Source organism: Bacillus rossius, chromosome 8 (genome assembly GCF_032445375.1).
Source record: "Bacillus rossius redtenbacheri isolate Brsri chromosome 8, Brsri_v3, whole genome shotgun sequence".
Classification (NCBI taxonomy): domain Eukaryota; kingdom Metazoa; phylum Arthropoda; class Insecta; order Phasmatodea; family Bacillidae; genus Bacillus; species Bacillus rossius.
This window is the reverse complement of record NC_086336.1, coordinates 57,702,125-57,723,164: the sequence shown is the minus strand read 5'-3', so window position 1 is coordinate 57,723,164 and position 21,040 is coordinate 57,702,125. Positions and strand designations below refer to the sequence as shown.

Below are 21,040 nucleotides of genomic sequence, written 5' to 3'. Positions count from 1 at the left end.
ACTATCGCGGCGGAACGAGGCTCCTTCCGGCTAGTATAGCCGTCAGCACCGACTGGCCTGAGGACCAGTGGGGTTTAGCGAGGATTCGCTAATCCAACGGAGACGACGAGCCAATACGTGAGTGACTTCCCTTGTGATTCCCCTTGTGCAACGGGGTTATGCTGCAAGAGATTGGTGGCAGAAATAATTACGTCAAGCCTGAGAGTGTTATTTTACGTCGGAGGTCTGTTTTTCCCCAGCTACATTTAACAACTTTATGATATGGACACGTGAAGTAAATAATTGAAACTTATGATGAAATTCAAATGGTAGAGACTCGCGTTGAACGTTTTAAGGGTACCCGTCCCCCGAACAATTGAGCACGCCACGTAACAACGAAGGTGTTAACTAGCTCGAACTTGGTTTATCAGAGATTTTAAATCACTATAAGGTGTCTATTGTAACTGATGTTAAGTTTAGGGGATTTTTATATTTCCTTATCATGTGCTGGGTATGAATATATATATATATATATAGTTTATAGCATCGGGCCCGATTTAGTTAATATGTACCGGCGAATGCTTATATTCTTTTAATGCTTGTAATAGTTTGATTTCAGAGGTTCATATTAATAAATAATGTTTTGTCGTACTTGCCGCAAAAGTTGTGCTTTCTCAAGCAAATTCCTTTCTTTCGCTGTTTAATTTAAGCCCTGTTTTTTTTATACCCGTGTTGATTGCCGAGAGGTTTGGTGAACTGTGTGCCGTAGCATATTTTCCTGATATGTCGGATGGCGATACACTATACCAGGTAATTCCCGGCAGTTGTTCGCGGTTTGCGATGCTCCCTTGGGGCTTACAGGGGCGTCAATCTCACCTGATCATCATGTCCCCACAGTAGAGGCACTCAGATGCGACAATGCTGTCGATGTCAGCTTTAACTTGGTCCCGGAGCGAGACGCTCGTCGAATCCACGGAGCCTGTGTCATCTTTGGACGAGTTCGTATTCAGCTGACGCTAAAAACAAATGTGCGCCTCATGTTTTAGAAGAAAATTATGAAAACACTACAAAGCAGATTTTTTGCAAGCTACCTGGTATTGCATATTATTAAAAAAAAAAAATTTTGAACATTCAGGCTTTTTAAATTTCATTTTAAAATGATTATCTCTTTTTGTAAAACTGATTAAAAAGAGATGAAAAGTGCAGCAATGCATTATGAAAATTCATTATTCATCTCTTAATCTTTCAACCTACTAGTTTTCTCACTTCTTGAACCTACAAGAAATAATACTGCAGCAGCAATATGATACAGGATGTCGAAATTATATTCTTATAAATAAATCTAAAAGCAATTTTGAATTTCAAACAAAAATGTTATTGCATGTTTACAGAAAGAGATGGCACAGTAGTATTTGAGAGAGCTGGGGGTTTGTATCTCAAGCCAGCTGTTGTTATTTCAGTGCTACTCCTGAAATCACACCAGGATAATACTGATATTTCTCTGTATCTGGCTCTGGTGACCTCACCATCATGATACGCAGGGCCATCGACAGAAACCAAGGGCCTGGAGGCAAATAATGTAAGCTTTTAAAACCACAAAATTCAAAATAATGATTTTAAACATTACTGTGGCCCTGGGCGTCACAACCGGGGGGGGGGGACAGGGAGGGGGACACGTCCCTCCCAATAATAAAAGTCTTCAATTTAGTCCCCTCCAATAATATATTTAGTTTCGTAGTTATATTAAAAATATGATTTCTGTGATATAACCTATATGTTGCGCATCGTGCATTTAGTCCAATCGTGGTAATGTGAGCACTGTGCTTTTACAAATTTGTTCTCTGAAAATATTATTTATAAGAAATAAATTATATATTGCAACCCACTATAATTAGAATATTTAGGAAAGAAAAATGCCTAAAAACCACCTTTTTGCACCTTCAAACCCCAGATTTTCCCGGGGGAGGACCCCTGGACCCCCCCGATTTTTTTTTCCAGGGGATGGATATTCCTCAACAACTAAATCAATTGCAGTCCCCCCCAAAAAATATATCCTTGCGACGCCCATGCTGTGGCCATAACTCTAAAAAAGTAATCTGTGCATTTTGGATTTACCTGTAAGGTTTTCCCATTCACTCTATGAACGATAGACTAGAAATTCTCCTGCTTGAAGGGTGAACCCTCCGCCCGTTCTGCCGACAGCCCCGAAGAGACGCTGATGCGATGGTCAGTGGTAATGGCATACCTGCAGCTCGAGCAGGCGAGCGGCGTCGCCGGGGGCCAGCGCGGGGCCCAGCTCCGACGCCAGGCAGTCGGCGTGGAAGCGGTGGCCGCACGGGAACAGGTAGAAGGGCCGCAGCAGCAGCTGCAGCTCGCACACGCAGCACACGTCGCGCACCCGCACCAGCGAGCAGCGGTCCCGGAACGCCTGCACCTCGCCCCGGATCATCTCCGCCGAGCGTGTCGCCTCCTCCATCTCCTCCTTCAGGTCCTGGATGTGCTGGTTGTACTCCTGCGGCCGGCCGGGAACATTCCACCACTCCACTACAAGTGCCAGGCTGCAGCTTAACACCAGTCATAGAACACATGACCGTAAACACCGGAATCTAAGCTCCGAAGCATGATTCCACACATTAAGTATTCATTTTAAATTGAAGAAAAAAAAATTGGTTGTCTGTAAAGTCGGTTTACGGACGATAGTTTAACGTGACAACGTCATAACAAAACATTGATGAAATGATGCATACTTTTATGAATAAAATTGAATCATTTTTATTGAATCATCACTATTTTGTATGGATACAAAGAAGGAGTGAAATGAAATCTACAATTTAATTGATAAATTTACTTTTATTTGCACTCATTAATTCAAATATGAGTAAATATTTACTTGGGCGGTATTTCCGAAAAAAAATGTTAAAAATCCGAAAATACCTTTATATAATGCTCTTCAACTTCCTCTTTTCATTAAAAGCGGCGGAGATTAGAAATTCCAAATACTTTAGGAGATATAGAATTTTTAAATTTCTTCATATGTAGTTGAGCGGTATTTGCGAAAAAAAATGTTAAAAATCCGAAAATACCTTTATTATATGCTCTTCAACTTCCTCTTTTCATTAAAAGCGGCGGAGATTAGAAATTCCAAATACTTTAGGAGATATCGAATTTTTAAATTTCAGCACAAAACCAGCGCATTCCTGTGGCGTGCGTGTACCATTGTTTCTTGTTTACGTACGAGTATTTTTTTTTATTGGATAATGATGTCACGTGATTGTTCGTGATAGGCCAGAATTCAAATTAACTAATACGTGATTATTTAGTTCAATTATTGTTTAAAACGGTGTTTAATTACCGCCTCCAACTTAGGTGAGTTTTTAACGTTTCTAATTTTAAAGTCTTATTTGTTATTTTGATATTGTTGCGCAAGTAATAAGTAACAAAAAAATTTACGTCAGTTGTTACTGTACATCCTTTGTTACGGGTTTGTTAGGTAAGGTCAGTTACATTATAAATAATTTAAAACTAAGGAATAATTAAAATTAATTCACATTATTTTTAATATCACCTTAGTTTGAAAGTATTTATAATGTAACTGACCTGACCTAATCGACCATTTTAGTTTACTGTTCACCCTTTGTCCGGGTTTGTTTGGTCAGGTCAGTTACATTATAAATATTTTAAAACTAAACAGCCATTAAAATTAATTCACAAAATAATTTTTAATGTCGGCTTAGTTTGAAAGTATTAATAATGTAACTGACCTGACCTAATCAACCATTTTATTAATTACGCATTCACAATTCACGTATTCACGTCTCACGAACACACGGCAAAATAACAAAAATGGCGCCGCTCGAATGGTTCCACAGGTCTTGTATTGCAAAATTAAAAACTTCGTTATCTCCTAAAGTATTTGGAATTTCTTATCTCCGCCGCTTTTAATGAAAAGAGGAAGTTGAAGAGCATATCATAAAGGTATTTTCGGATTTTTAACATTTTTTTTTTGCAAATACCGCTCAACTACATATGATGACATTTAAAAATTCGATATCTCCTAACGTATTTGGAATTTCTTACCTCCGCCACTTTTAATGAAAAGAGGAAGTTGAAGAGCATTATATAAAGGTATTTTCGGATTTTTAACATTTTTTTTTCGGAAATACCGGCCAAGTAAATATTTACCCAAATATGTTTATTACTTTAACAAAGAGATTATTTAAGGATTATTTGTTAAGGATAGGACGATGATAGGAAAAGTAGGAAACGAATGGGAGTGTTTCAAGTTTAATGTGCCTCAAAAAAGTCAAATCGATGGTTGTTCCAATCGAGTGGAAGAGATAGATGCGGTGCAAGCGTACAATGAGCGTAACGGGACACAGCGTAACGGGACAATAAGCATAAAGGGACACTTTTTCGTGCGTGCAGCAGGCGTTCATCGATTTATTAGACGTCTCGTCAAAAAAAATGTATATTTACATGTTTGAGATACAAACAATTTCTTTCAGTGTAAAAAAAAAATATTTCCTTAAGTGTTAAAATATTTCTGGAGCAATGCAGCTGGCGGCAGAATACAAATTTCTTTGATAGCTCCTGTAGAGATAAATACTTCCAAGGTTCTAGAGTTTAAATTTATAAATTTCCCTTCCTCACATATTTTTTCCTTAATTATCAAATCTTTAAAATACTGAAGATTTTTTGGTGTTTAAGAATTAAAATAATTTACGATAGTATACAAAATAATAACACTTTTAATGCTTAACACGCTAGGTTGTATCAATCTGGCAACAGTGTCTAAGCATGTAACAGACTATAGCCCAGGTGAAGGTACCCTAACGCATCATTCTCATGTGGTGATGGTTGTACCCGTAGCTCGTTTCCTACACCCTGGCACGACTCAAAATGATGAGCACCAAGTGGTTGGGAGCAGGGGCGCAACAACTAAATTTACAAAAGGTGGCAATATACCTTTTTATAAAGAACAATCGATCCCCCCTATTGATGTGGGGGGTCCGGGAGTCCTCCCCCAGGAAAATTTGTATTTCAAGGTGGAAAATGGTGCTATTTAAGCAGTTTTATTATCTAAAAATTGATTACACAGCACTTTCTTTCCCCCGTTTGCCCCCACTTCAAGGTTTCAGAGGGGGGGCAAAATACCCTTGCCCCCCCTGTTGTTGCGCCCCTGGTTGGCAGGCTACTACATCGTTGGTGGTACAGTAACTACAAGCCTCTGACAAAGCCTTGCGACGTTAAAAACTATTAAATAAAAATGAAAAACCGGCCAAGGAGCATACTGAAACTTCAAGAAATTTAAAAAATAAACATTCAGAAATTAAAAGCCAACTCTCCGAATTTCATCAACGGCAAATGTGGAGCGAGGTGGCATAGTAGGAAAACACTGGATGCTCGTACAAGAGGACTAGGGTTCTAACCCTGATACGGCCATCTTCCTCTTGGTTTTCCAAAAAAATACTCCAGGAAAATGCTGGGTTGATTCCCTTCTACGTAGACCAAATTTTCGCGATTCCAACTGTTCCACATTTATGTCTGTAATGACTTCGCTGTCGCCAAGACATCAAGCACCGGAAACACCCCCCCCCCCCCCCTCACCTTACACACACACACAACAACCAGGGACACAACTTTCAGACATCCCACGTGCAATGTAAAAATGAAAGCGAGCACGCGCCTGCAGTGACGTGCATATGGCATCTTTGAAGTGGTCTATGGTGACAAAGTCCGAGAAGAAGGGCAGGATGTCCTCTATCTTCAGGAGGTCGCACTCTTTCAGGAACTGCATGGCTTGCTCGATGTCATCCTTCTCCCGCACCACGTGCTGGGCTGAAACACGACCCACCCCCGCCGTGACAACCATGGCTCTGAGAGGTTGGAATCCACAGCACAACTTTAGTACAATTTCAATACCTACTTTTATAAATTGTGGGTAAGGGAAGGATGGGGAGAATTACTTGAACAATAAAACTATCTCTCACTACTTGAAACATTTTTTTTTTAAATTTATGATTAATCTGCTTTTTTTAATAAACTTATAATACAATGTGATATATTCACGATGAATAAATACACAACATAGGCTACATACTTATGATGGCTTGTTAACTTCTGGACGGAAATATTTTTTGTATCTGCCTGGCTAATAACTTATTTCACTAAATAAGTACTGAAATAATTAATTGTTAGGAATTATAAATACATTTCGTTGTAAATACCTAATATATGAAGAATTTTTTTTTATAATAGTTATAATTTACGTGCATGTTGTGTATAGCAACTATTTGCTTGAGGACTAACCACAATTTTATTCGGGCTTGAGTCAATGGTGGTGACAGCACTTGAGCCATTTTGATAGTTGGGCAGACAATTTAAATTAAGAAGCAAATAATTTGTCTGAAGCCAAATATTTTGAAGAAATTACAGCCAATTCCAGAACATCAAAATGTCTGTGATTTGTATGTTTAGGTGGTGCTATTAGTATTTAAATGATTGAATTTGCTTTGAAGCTCTGTCTAAATTTTGTGGACATGATAACTGTCACAATTTTTCACAAACACTTCCAAACTGATACATAAAACCTAGTAGTGGAAAATCTCGGCCAAGTTTGTTAATAGGCAATATCCGACCAAAGGGGTAGAAATGAGGAAGGTTTTTGAAAAACAGAAAAATCACTGTAACTCACATAATATGAAAAATATCACATCTGTTTGAACGTATTGTTACGAACATGAACAAAGCCGGGACACGTGCAAGTGCAGAGCTGGCTGGCGGCTGCCGCAATATGATATGTGCCGCGCGCGCCTGGAAGATAACAAGGATTGTGGCTTTCCCCCCTCCTTCCCACCACTCCCCGCGCGGCGCCATGTCTTTGACACGTAACTGAAACCTGACAGCTGCGGAGTTACGCGAGCCGCCGACACGTGTTTCGAGAGATTTCTGCCGTCGGGTCGGCGCGGAATGACGCGACTGGCCCCGGCCGCGCTCGTGAGTTACAGAAATGGCGGCTGACATATAAAAACTCAGGAGAGAGTTCAGAGAGAGAGAGAGAGAGAGAGAGAGAGAGAGAGAGAGAGAGAGAGAGAGTTCAGAGAGAGAGAGTTCAGAGAGAGAGAGTTCAGAGAGAGAGTTCAGGCGAGAGCCTTCCCGCGGCGGAGCTTCCGGGGCGATAAAGCCGCGGGTGCGGCAGAGTGGCGAAGTCCTTGGACGAAGGTTCCAGTGCGAAGAGTTCAGTACTGGGTTATAGTGTCGGGGGTGCGGCGGAGTTCCAAGCGAAGTTCCGAGCGAGGCGTCGTCGAGTGGATCCTCGGCGAAGGCAAGTGCGTCGGCGGCGGCTGCGGCGGAGTGCGGCGACGGAGTCCTGCGGCGGAGACCCACGAGGGGTGCTGCGGCGAGAGTTGCGCCAGAGGTGCGGCCCCGCGAGGTGTGTGGAACGAGTGACTGGGGAAGCAACAACATTTTTAAGTGCTATCGATTATTTGGCAATTTTATAAGATTAATTGTAAGCAAAATAAGTAGTGGCCATCAATAAAGCTGTGCAGTGTACTCAAATCTTTAAATGGGCTATCCTTTACGAACCAGCGGTAAATAGTAACAGTATTATAACTTGAAGGTGTAATACCACTTTCTTTTGCCTGAAAAAGTGTTTGATACAACCAACCATAACTGCAAGGGGTTGAAAAAACAAGGGTTGGAGGACAAAAAAAATAATAACTCCCTTCATAGGCACAACATCGAATTTGTAAAAAATATGTATTAATTTTATAATTTTTATCTACAACTTTTGTCTGAAACAATTTTTGATTAGATTTTAATTGCTGCTAGGGGTTGAAAAAATAAAGGGTACAATTAAAACAAAATAATCATAACTCCCTTAGTAGATACACCATCAAATCCGTTCATAATGTTTGTAAATCTGATAATTTTTACCTAAAATTTTTGCTTGAACACATTTTTGATTAGATGGACAATTGCTTCAAGGGGTTGAAAAAATAAGAGGTAGAGTTAAAAATTCTAACTCTCTTAGTAGGTACACTATCGAATCCATTCAGATAGTCTGTAAATCTTATAACTTTTATCTGAAACTTTAGTCTGAAACAATTTTTGATAATACAAACCATTACTGCAAGGGGTTGAAAAAACCTGGACTTGAAATAAGAAAATAAATAAAACTTCCCTACCATGTACTCTATTCAATAAATGTTTATTTTTGTTTAACCATTTTAATATTGTTAAAAACTTTTATTTGCAGTAAATTTGATGCAACAAATAATTTCTGCAAGTGGTGGAAATACCAAGGGTATAAAGACAAAATGTCATTACTTTTTTTTAATAGATATACTACCAAATCCATTATAATTTATTGCAAAACTCTTAAACTTTATCTGAATATTTTGGCTTAAACAATTTTTGATGAAATGAACTTTTACTTAAAAACAGGGGTTGAAATTCATCAGAATTAATTAATAACCATCTTAATAATACCATAAAATTTTGCCCAAAAAGAATTTTATATGACCATGTATTAGTGCAAGGGATTAAAAAGTGTTCGGATGAAAAAATTAATCGCATAACTACCTTATTAGGCATAATATGAAATTCATTAGACATTCAAAGTTGGATGCACATTAAGTTAAAAACATTCAAAATATTTTGGATACATGGAATATGAGAAAATGTTAAATCATGGTGGCCACTCACAGTCACCAAAAATATTCCCTGATTTTTCCCTGATTTCCCTGATCAAAAATTCAAAATTTCCCTGATATTTACAATTACAAAAAAACATAATTTTGATGAAATTATATAATATTATAGAAAGAGATTACTCACATTTTAGCACCCTGCTGTATTTTCTTCATTATATACATACGTAAGTTCGTTAAATAACATAATACATTTTAAATATGTCACTTTACATTATAGCGTCCCTTTCAATGACCTGCAGTCTGTGTTTTGTTTTATGTCTAGAGACCGGAAAAATTCGCAAATTCATTTCGCGATAGGCTAAAATACAAATAGTTATACCTCAGTGCTGCCTCTGCTATTGGCTCACTACTCATCTGGATGACTCTGGGCCAATGAGAAACACCCGACCAAAGCTTTATCGAATCTCAGGCTGCTACGTTGGGACGTCTCAAAAGACAGCAGCCAATGAGTGGGTGGCATTTGACCGAGAGTACGCAGAACTATGGAGTTCATCCTACAGGTCATTGAACCCGCGATTTTTTCCTGTCCCTAGTAATGAGGTATTTCAGTGGTGAGCGCTCAAACATTTTTTCACACGACTTTTGATAACTGTTCTTACATTCATTTTTGATTTAAAGTGTAACATTTCTAGTTGCGAAATATTCTTAGTCTTAGTACTCTCAACCAGGGATAACAGTACAGTGCAAATTTTACCTTGTGTTTGATTTAAAAATGAAACAACTAATGGATAAATCTTCACTCCATTACAATCAGTACTCCCATCTGTAGCTAAAGCAAATGGTCCACTTACTAAAGATTCAACAGTTTCAATTTAGTTTCACCAGCCATATACTCCTCTCCACTAAGGCAGATATTTTTGTTCTCGCACAGCTGTATTTCCGTGCAATTCTTGAGTCCGGAAACATAGCTCTATACAAATTACCCGAATGATTGGCTACTGCTATCGGTAAATTGTGTTCTACCAAAAAACTTGTAAACATTAACTCTGCGTTTGTTACTTTCGTTTATTCAGATATAGCGAAAAACGACGATATAGATTTATTGCTCGTCACGGCTTTAATATGTTCTGCATGTTTCTTTGATTCAATATGCCGTCTACAGTCATCCCTTCCACCATGCGCAATCGAAAAGTCACACGTGCATACATTACAAAACACGTGGCGTTCCAAAACATTTGAAGATGACAAGCAAGGACATTCTTTTGAATAGTTTGGCGAAAGTTCTGAAGAATAACGTTCTTTTTTTTTGCCCCAGATACACATTGTTCTGTCACACGCTTCATTTCTACAATCGGCACTGAAGAACACAACACTATCGAACAACATAAACAGGTTTCACGTCTGTAGACACGACAAAAACACTTTGATGAAAAAAAATGGCTTTCAAGAATGTACACAACACAGGTTAGCCAAAGTACCGTACAAAAATTATCGTGATGTAAGAAGCTAACAAACGAAAAGTCCGAGAATATGTACTAGTTGTATCGTACAACGGACGTAATACCGTACCATTTCTATTACAAGACACAAGAATTAATATACTTATTTCGACAGTACATGCGCACACTTACTAGTTCCGTTATCTGCGCAACCACGTGATGTATTCGAACTGCGTTCACGAAACACGCACACCAGAAACGGAATTTTTTTTTCCGTTACCGCGCAGCACAAAGCCTCGTTTCCGTAATAAACCAGCGATGTTCCGTAATTCGGTGTTAAATTCGTAATAATTACGGAAAATCCGTAATGGTTGGCAGCTCTGCGGAAATATACATGAGACAAAAAATTCCCGGTAATTAAAAAAATTCCCTGACATTTCCCTGATAAATCCCGGTTTTCCCGGTTTTCCCGGTGAGTGGCCACCCTGTAAATATATATATATTTTTTAATGTTGGAGAACATATTGGTTTTTAGGTACATTAAGTTTTGAAAAGTTCCAAGAGTTTACAGAAGTTTCCAAAACATTTCCAGAAGAAAAATAGGTTAATTCGAAATCTACCTACGCTTGTAGGCTGTGCCGAAAGGGATTTTTCTTCTTCTTATTTCTGTACATTTATCACAATAGCTCTCTTGCAGGGGCGCAGATTTGTAGGCTTCTCAGGGGAGAATGCGTGGCCTGATTTTTGCGCGTGGGGGTTTTAACAGACACGAGTCATCTATGGATAGGGTGCTTGAATGTTGTATACTGCCCATATGTTGGCATGCATGCGTGCAATGAGCAGAAAACTTTAAATAAACAGAAAGTTTCCTAAAAAAAACACAGATTCAATGTTTTAGGTTTACCAACCATGTTTCACCACGGTCACGATTTCGCAAGAGCATCAAACAAAATCACTCGATACAATAGAAATAAATGATTTGTACCCAAATGCAATTAAATAATTAAAATGAAGTAAAAATCAACAAAAAGCGCCAAAAGAACCCATTTATAACGAAATAACTGCACTTTAATAGAAACTAATTTATTTTATTAAATGCATGAATTGTAACGCAAAAAAATAAATAAGAGGAAAGGACTGAAATGTGTGGAAAGGTTATCTACTTGAACACATTAATGTGAAACAACAGAAATGATCTGAAACGATACAAATGTAAATGAAATAAATCCACATATAGGGAAATGAGTCGGAAAGCTCAGTTGAGGGGCTTCTAGTGACAACACGTGTGAGCAGTGGCCAGAGACAGCGGCGAGACGGGCGGTAATCGGTGACCTTGGGGCGGGCCCGCGGCCAGGGCAACAGGATGCGGACACGGCCTCGCGGCCTTGCCTCCGCGCTGTCCCGAGTGACGTCACGAGACAGGGGGCCGGGCGACCAGGGCTCATTTCGCGAGTACACAGTCTGCTTCAGCCTCTGGACCTGCACTCTATGGAGTGGCGCCCAGAGACGCTTTGCAATTTATTTCATGGAGTACCTGATCCAAAGGACCTTTACCTCCTGCCTAAGGGGTATGGAAGGGATTATCTACCTGCTGGTTATAATGGCTTATGCCTTCTTGTATATGAATTAATTTGGTTTACCCACCGACCTTCCACCCTACGTAGGTGGTCGGCTGGTGCTTCCTATACTAAATTACACCTAGATTATTATTATTATTTATTCAACCTCAATCATAGTGTATCAGAGAAGTATCGAACTTAGATGCTTTGGGTTACTAGGCTAACGCCTTCAACCACTTCACCACCATGTACGTTAGTCCACCTAACTTCCAACACTTCCACTTTTGACGTGACAACGTCTAATAAATTGATGAACGCCTGCTACACGCACGAAAAAGTGTCCCGTAACGCACATTGTTCCGTTACGCTGTGTTCCGTTACGCTGTCGGCGAGTGCAGTAATAATAGGTTATGTTACAATTGACTAAAAAATTATGGTGATTCATATAATTGATGACGGATATTTGATTAGTTTATTTATATGAAAACTTGTTCATAATTATATTTAAACTTTATAGCTAAACGCCAGTTTTTAAAATTAATTACAAGTCATCTACACGTGAACTGTTTCGTAGACTGTTTATAAAGTGAAAAGTTAATGTGGTTTTCATTGCTTATTACAACAAAAATTTCGGCAATAAAGGTTAATTATTCTTGCATTTTAAAATTCTGATTACTAGTATAATTTCAAGTATTTATTGTTTTATAATTAAAATAAAAATGATTCAATTTTATTCATAAAAATATGCAATCATTTCATCAATGGTTTGTTATGACGTTGTCACGTTAAACTATCGTCCGTAAACCGACTTTACAGAAAACCATTTTTTTTTGGAGGGCATTATTATTCATGTTTAGCTTAAATTCACGTCTTGAATTTTTCTCCATGCCAAAGTTGAATATGAAACTACTGAAGGCCCAGTATTGGAGAAAATGGGCGGGCAGGTGGAACTCACGACTAGGAACAGTAAACATCCGCGGGTTCAATCACCTCCAGGTCTGACTCGTCGGTCCTAAGCGTGCTCGATGACGTCACCTGGCCACTTGCTGCCCACCTGCGAAAACGTCTCAACTGTTCAGTTATTTCATTTACGCAATACACTCCGTAGAGCCGTTTACCATGGTAGAAACCAATAAGGCCACGGAACAGGTCAGTTTTACACGGAATCATTGTTATAGCAAAAACATTTGAAACAAAATAATATTCAGGCATAAATATTTTCGAAAGGTACCCAGGTTAAGCAATTTTGACATTACCTGGAATTTTGTACAGTTCCTTAAAATTATTTTAGGATCCACAGATTTCAATTTTATGCACGGTTTATAATATACAAAGTATATAGGTATATATGCTGATTACTATGTATTATATAAATTGAGCAGGACTAGATGTTGATACTGACACAAGAAACAAGGTAAACTGTACACGAAATAAATCCCAACCATTACTTCCAATCTGCTATACATTTTCAGTGGCATTGTCCCCAAAATTCTTCCACCTTTGAGTGGAGGATTTCTCATTGTCTCACAGTCGTCCAGGTAGGCGGCGATCCAACGGCAAGAGAAACACACATGTTAGATTGTTTAGAGGGGGGTTGACGGTGCATAAGGGAAGGTGGAGGATTCTGGGCCAACGAGGAACACAGTCAAAGAAGTACAGAGTCAACGGGCAACCCGGCCGCCAGTCTGTCCGGGCGTGAAGAGAACTTGCGGAGTCCATACCCGGGACAAAAGTTATGAGCCAGGTACTTGGAAAATAGTTCTTTAGGTACCTACCTAACATTTTAGGGCCACTCGTCACATATGCAAAACTACTAGAGAGAGGAAAGTATTTTATAAACTTCAAACTATTTATTTAATTTATTTATAGCCTTTATTCGAGGCAAAGTTAAGATGATGTTTTTTTTTCCTTAGACTTAACCGAATAAAATAATTTTTTACCATATTATGTATTAAAAAAAACTAAAAAAATTGATAATAGAAGGTAAGATACGAGAAAACAAACCTTAACGCTAATAAAATGTTGAAAAATAAAAGCTAAACAGAAAACTAGTCTTTAGACTAGGTAACTCGAAATTATGTACAGGCATACACCTACTGGAAGGTAATTAACACTTAAGAGTCGTACGTTGTTAATATAAGATAAAGATAGTGTGACAGTCATATCAATCACACATTCACACACAGATTCATGCAGTAGGTAAGCCGCGAAGTGATCACGCCGAGTAGGTGTTACAAGGATGCTTCTTCAGCCTGATCTTAGAGGTCTATCTTCATTTAAGGTTTAACGACATTGTTGCAACTGACAGTTCATCCGACTTCACACACGTGCAAGCGGAATATGCGGCCCGAGGGGTTAGCGCGGCGGACAACTTTATTAATATTCAAAAAGATTTCCTTGTAATACAGTTTTGGCGTAGTGATTACGTTTATAAATCCCATTTTCCAGTTACAATTATTTCCATAATAAGGGGATAACCCCCTCTCCCCCCCCCCTGGCTACGGGTCTACGCCCACGATAACCGTCCAACGGCATATCGTTACATTTGAAAAAAAAATGGGATGTGGCTGTGTCATGGACACGGCCGTGTGTTGCACGTGAATACGTGTGCGTAACAGGCAATATTTTATATACAAACCATATATATTGAATGTATCTATTTTATACTAATGTGTTATATATGCAATCGATAGATTTTGACGAGAGCTGACGAGTGAAACTTAAACGAACGTAAGTAGCTCCTCCGAGTCAAAAGTTATACTAAATGGAAATCTCGAAACGCAGCAAAATGACCTCAAAATGGCGGCGCTTCCCCCTCCACCGCGCGCGATGCGTATCACAGTCCTCACTTAGCGTAACGAACTCTTCGATCCTTTAGCTATCCAGTGGTGTAATTAAATTTTTTGATGGCGATGAATGATATGTAGCTGCAACACCAAACTGTATCCCCCGATTTTGTTATCATTAGTGTTTTTGAATTGCCTACGTCCCACTATGGAAGCAATTTTAAAGACGCATTCACGGGCGAAAAAAAGAAAAAAGAAAAAAGAACCGAACTAACCACAGAAACGACGGCTGATCGCGGATATAAAAAGACCCGCTGCGCTGGGAGGGGCCGGGTTACGACGCCGCGGGCGGGGGCAGGCGGTCGACCGGTGCTCGGGGAGCGGTACACGGGGCGGTGTTGGCGGGGGCCGTGCTCCGCCCCCAAGGTCGAGCAGCGGCCCGCACCGCAACCGCTCCTTCCTGCCCCGCCACGTATGAGCGTGTAGCATGCCCGGTGATTCCTGCTTTCGAACACCACTTTAAACCAATTCATTACGTATCCAAATTTGCATGGTTTACTAAGGCTATTACTAGTAAACAAACGTCTTAATTAATGGTTTTTCTAAACTTAATTGCAAAAATTGTTGTTCAACGAATTTTAAAACTATTTCCCCTTGATTCTAATCAAGGCGGTAGCACTCTGTAATAACAAATTTAATTTTTTTGTTACAAAAAAATTAAACAAAATAAAAAAAATTCAAAAAGAAATTTGATTTATGAAAAGGTTTTCAAAAACCATGATAAAGAAGTTATTTATTTTAAAAACTCTTGAAAATCGAACAAGGTTTGTAGGCACAAATCAAAATAACAGAACTAACAGATGACTAAAACATAAAATTCAAACACTCCCGCCCCCGGCTGGCCCAAATGTAAATCGGGGCCTTGCTACGTCACAGCATGCCGTCAGCTAATAATCCCCGACATCCCTGCTACCGTCCAACCACCTCGCTTCCCTCGATACGTGAATCCAACCAGAAATAAAACAAATCAAGAGAGGCAGATGGAAACCGACAGACGCCACCTTTACCAAGTTTCAAAGTCATAAACAAATTGTCGTTGTTTACTACAGCAATGTCGTCTTCTTTGAAGCAGAGAGCAAACACACTGCAGATCTCGCGAGTCTGTGAGAGAATTAATCTTGATAACATCAGGACCGTCGAGAGTAACTGGGTAGATAATTTTGTAGGGCTCCAGTACCTATTATGTAATGTAAAACTGTTCTTTATACACAATTTAAAAAAAAATCTAAAAACACGTAAAGGTTACTGTGGCCATAACTGTAAATGTGATCTACGTGTGTCGCATAACGTTAAAGTAGGGAGGGGCAAGACTATATAGCGAATTGCAATAAAACAGAAATAACACCCGAAAACGTGTCAATAAACCACATAACACCGAAATAAAAGTTAATGTACTATGAAGCACCGGAATGAAACTAAAATTATTAAATTAATCAGCATTTATCCCCAAAAATTAACTTATTTCACAAAAACCTAATCTTTTAATACAGAAAATACTATAAATGTAATTTATTCAGCAAAACATTTGTACTAAAGTGTACAACAAAAATCGGAAAAAAGTTTACTTTTTTTTAAATTTTGCAATTGTTATTAGTAAATAAATTTTACATTATGATTATACATGTTTAAAACACACAAACATTACAAATTTATTTTTTGTTCTTAATAACAATCATGAATAGTGCAAAGTGCAATATTAATTAGTTTTAATCGTTTGAATGCCAATTTTTTTATAATATGCTATAATTATGAATAAACAGACTTCATTAAAAATTAAAAAAAAAACTGATATATTCTGTTTTTAAAAATAAAATTATATAATTTTGTTCCTACGTATAAGGTTTCCTTCGAATTGTATTAACCTTCTCCAAACATTATTATTGCCTGCGCCATGTAAGTTGTTCTGAGAGCAGGAGACTTCCCAACTGTTAACGAACAAAGTTGTTTACAAACCATGTTGAAAGAACGAGGCCAGGACATGTGGACCACTGGCGCTGCTTTAAGGAACTGTCAAATAAGACGTTTGTGTCCAGGATACGATTTTCTTTTTATCACACGCATCACGTTTTCACTAATCAAACTACCACACAGCGAAAGCAATTTACGTTTTTGAATAAAATTATTATGAATTTGACGGGTTTTTCGCGGGAAAAAAAAAAATTATGTAAAGAATAGCGACGAAGGAAAATTTTTCTAGTTATACAGTTTCAGTTGAATGGTTGGTCACACTGTCACACTATCAAATATTTGTCTCCAATATATTTGACAACTGAATTGGAGGGGAAGTATTGGACAGAAAATGGCTTCCAATTTTTTTCATCAGATATATTTGGACAGATAACCTCAAATGTGTTTTAAATCATGTCACACCATAAAATTTAATTTTTCGTCTGAGCTATCTCGAACTTTTAAATTTTTTTCTCAATTTTGAAATTAAATATTGCATCACAGTGCTGGACGGAATTTTTAAAATTGTTATCATGTTTGGGCTTTTTTAATTTTTTGAACAAGAAGAAATTTAAATCACAATTATATACGTTACATAATGAAATATATTTCAGGGATTTTTCAAAGCTAAACAAACAATTTCATTTTCACGCATAAAATATTTTCCCAAACGACATTCATATTATAATATTATATTATTTCACTTTCTTAACCTCTTTAATCGGCCATGTGCTATTCCGCCATTTTAAAAAATAGTTGAGACGGAAACCGATTTCATTTCCGTTTTCGCTTGGCACGATCGTATCCAACATCCAACTTACTTTGGAAACCCTTCCTGCATGCAAAATATTTGATGGAAACTCGAGTCGTCCAACTTGTCAAACAAACACGGCTGCGCTAGTGACGTCATAACCCTACAACACACAGAAAGGTTTTGGAAGAGAAAATGTGACAGTGTTCGTTGCGTGTCCGGCATCGGAGCAGGAGGGGGACACTTCATAGGGCGTAACAATCGCATTTTTCTAGTTGCTATACAGTTTTATCCAACATCTGAGCACAAAAATTATAATCAAAATACCACATTGATTAAATAATTATTACATTTGTTTTAACATTTATCAAATTTATGGCATAAATTGGTATTGTTGAAATGAAAATAATATATTTACTTAAAAGAAAATAAACGAGTTTTCGTTGGCATGTTGAACCACTTGTTTATCCAACAACACCATAGTTAATGGCGTCGCCGTTGAATTAAGCAATAATAGGTTTAATAAAAAAATTTTAAGGAAATTTTGTTTTAATCATGTTGAAATAGTAATCTCGTTAAATAATATCAATGTTTTCATGAACTACTTTATAAATCACTGTTATGAAACATGCCTGATTCAGCTACGTGTTGTGTTAACTACTGCTACAACAAGAGAAGAGATAATAATAATTAACTTTACTTTAAGTTTCCGCTTGACGAAACTAGGTATGTGTAAATTATTAAAACGAAAATAAATAAAAGTTTTGTGTAATTAAAATAGTGATGAGCATTTTGTTTTCATGCCCTACAGAATTTCCTCTTTTTAGGTAGTGTGAAGTCGCACATTGAGGACAAGCACACAATACATTAATACTTAAATGTCGATGAGTCTCAAATTCTGCTCAAACTTGCTGCTTATGTACTTTAATTAGTCTAAATGTTTTGTATGGATTTTATTTTTAGGTCGAGATGGAGGTGTGGGTAAAAATTTTGTATTGCGTATCGAAGTCTATCCCTAGATACTAATGGCATGATCCTGTGCGTGGTAATGATGCTTGCTGTTTTAACATTAATTAGAACAGCAAGCATCATGTGCCACCGGATAAATCATAAATGATCATGCCAACAGGATCAAGGGATAAACTTGGATACGTGATACGGAACAATCACCGAGGTGAGGGTTGCGATAAAATGAAGTGTCTTTTAAATTTTTATGTTGAAATTAAGGTTTTTTTTCCCTTAACAATTGCTATACACCTGTCTTCAAGAAGTGAAGATACGAGAAAGATTTGTACTTTCACCTAATCCATAAAGAATTAGATGCCATTGGTAACAGCTTCATTTTAGTTTTTGTGGAAAAATTGTACATCTTAGGCAGTTAAATTTGCCAAAAATACACATTGCCTGTGTTAATGAATAAATACTTCTGCACGTTTATGCATTAGTTTTGTTTGCGATTTGTAATGCAATTCGGTAGGTACCTACGAAAATCCTAACCTTAACTTCAACGTGATTCTACTAGAACAGAAATTATTTCTTGGACATAAAAAAGGGCAGCAATTTAATATAATCCGAAAAAATGTTACATTTTATGCATTTTAAAAAATGTTATACTACGTAAACAAAACATTTATAACCGAAATGAGGTTAAGGCAAACACTGTCCCGAAGGTAAGAAATTTACTTATTGTTTTAAAAATATTTCTCTCCTAAATCATTATATGTTACGTTTACCGATATTTAGTTAAATGATTTGCTTATAAGGAAAAAAAATTAAATCAATATTTTTATAAATATTAATGCTTGCACGAAAGCAGTCACAAGCTCGCCAACATTCTGTTGAAGCTGCATATTTCCCTACTATTCAAATTAGTGTTTTAAGCATATTAACTGCAAATTGTACTTTCTAGGATCAATGTTGTATTAAAATTAAAATTTACTTATAATTTTAAACGTAAGTCTTACTCCAGAAGGTACTTTATCTCGGTTTTAAGCCATTGCAACTTCGTTTTAATGTTTGTCAAGTTTGCGTTTTTGTATAGCAAATAGAGCATTTCTGAATAAAAAAAAACGTAGAACTGCAATAGCATTGAGTGTCCACTCTGTACTAGTACTTTATTTACTCTATGCGCTGGAGAGCGCGCAGGTGGCCGGCCCGCCCGTTCCGGCCGTACCACGACTACGGCACGCGTACCTCGACTTTCAACTGCGCGCGATATTTACGGCACGCTCAACGACCAATTTAAATAAAAATAAAAAAAACACAGAAATTTTACAATTATGAGACCTCCTTTCAAATCAATATATTTAGTCTTTTATTCTTCTCTTTGACACTGCAAGTATGTATCTTTGAGGAAAAACAATGGAGTGTCTACGAAACCCAACAATTAAAATATTTCATCAGATTCACACTTCACGTGCTAGCATGGGTATGCTTAATCTGATTACATGTTTACCACTGTGACTGCGATAATATTCCTTTTTTTTTTTTCATTACCAACATAGATTTACATAATTGAAGATAAGTTGACATACGCAGATTGGTAGGCACCATGTAAACAATACTTTGTTTTATCAGTTGGTAAAGGGTAGCGTGAGTCCTACCTAACTCTCAAATGTTAAGTAAGCAATTAGGCTGGGTTCACAATTAAAAAAATTAAGCGAGTGCATAGCAAGCCATGCACACGACCTGTGCACACGACCTGTGCGAACTGCGAAATCGGTTCACAATTGAATTCTTACTGTTAATTTCAGCCAATGAAATTTCGCGAACTATGCGACATCTGTTTGCAGTGTTAGTAAATAAACATATTAACTTTCAAAATAACGATAATACTATTATTATCTCGACATTTTCTTACCACAATATGGTTAATAAATATAAACATATTTCTAGTCCCGCCAAAAATGCACCCTGCTCTTCTCTCATTGGCTGTTGTGCCATGCGTACGCGACCGAAATAAAATATATTCATTTCACTCCTATGCGCACGACCACGCTCCCATGCACACGACCAACTTTCTGCTATTGTGAATCGTTAGGTTAGGAAACATGGCGTTCATATCCTATGCACACGACCTACTGTTACTGTTACTGTTATTTTTTCAATTGTGAACCCAGCCTTAGGTGGTAAAGAAACACAACATGCACGTATCATTTGGTTGCGTTAGCATAAAACGGTGATACATTTTATTTGTATATTCCTATGAAAGTATAAATCGTTGGGAAATGTACCGGTTTTGCAGGAAACGTTACGGTAAATGATCAGAAAAATACTTTTCCGGAACACCAACACCTGTGGCGGTGATATCGGCGTACATAACCTGCAACATCGGGTATCGAACCGTACGAATGCCTTAAAATTTCTCCGCATTTTTTAGTTAAGCTGAAATAGTTAAAGAAAATGACCCGCTTTTGTATTGCGCCAGGGTTGTAATGAAGGTTACGGCTAAAATTTGTAACGTTTCTGCTATATAGACCTTAAACTTTAAATCTCATACATAGAGACCGGAAAAAATCGCGGATTCATTTCGCGATAGGTTAAAATTCAAATACACATACCTCTAAGCTGCTTTTGTTATTGGCTCACTGTTCATCTGGACGACTATGGGCCAATGGGAAATACTTAACCAAATAAGTATCGTATCACAGGCAAACCATCTGAGACGACTCACAAGTCAGCAGCCAATGAACAGCCGTTATTTTCCCGAGTATACTGAGAACTGTGTAGTCTATCCTGAAGGTCATCAAAAACGCGAATTTTTCCAGTCCCTACATACATAATAAATTGGGGAAAAAATTTTTGGGCTTATTTTTAATAACTCTATGTTACGATTGTTATATAACTTCATCTGGAAAGTAAT

General features: G+C 37.7%; 1 protein-coding gene across 4 annotated transcripts in view; it reads right to left on the bottom strand.

Moving 5' to 3' along the window:
- The window catches only part of LOC134535005 (vacuolar protein sorting-associated protein 18 homolog), an 80,153-nt gene that overhangs the window by 1,441 nt on the left and 57,672 nt on the right, over positions 1-21,040 (bottom strand). For 2 of the 4 annotated variants that reach the window (XM_063373813.1, XM_063373816.1), the window contains 3 exons: positions 5,666-5,817; positions 2,225-2,491; positions 856-995 (listed from right to left, as the gene is read on the bottom strand). In XM_063373813.1, the coding sequence (XP_063229883.1) occupies positions 856-995; positions 2,225-2,491; positions 5,666-5,817 (559 nt within the window). Of the gene's footprint in view, positions 1-855; positions 996-2,224; positions 2,492-5,665; positions 5,818-5,859; positions 7,429-21,040 lie in introns of those variants that run through there. The other 2 variants (XM_063373815.1, XM_063373814.1) reach the window with 2 other exon arrangements.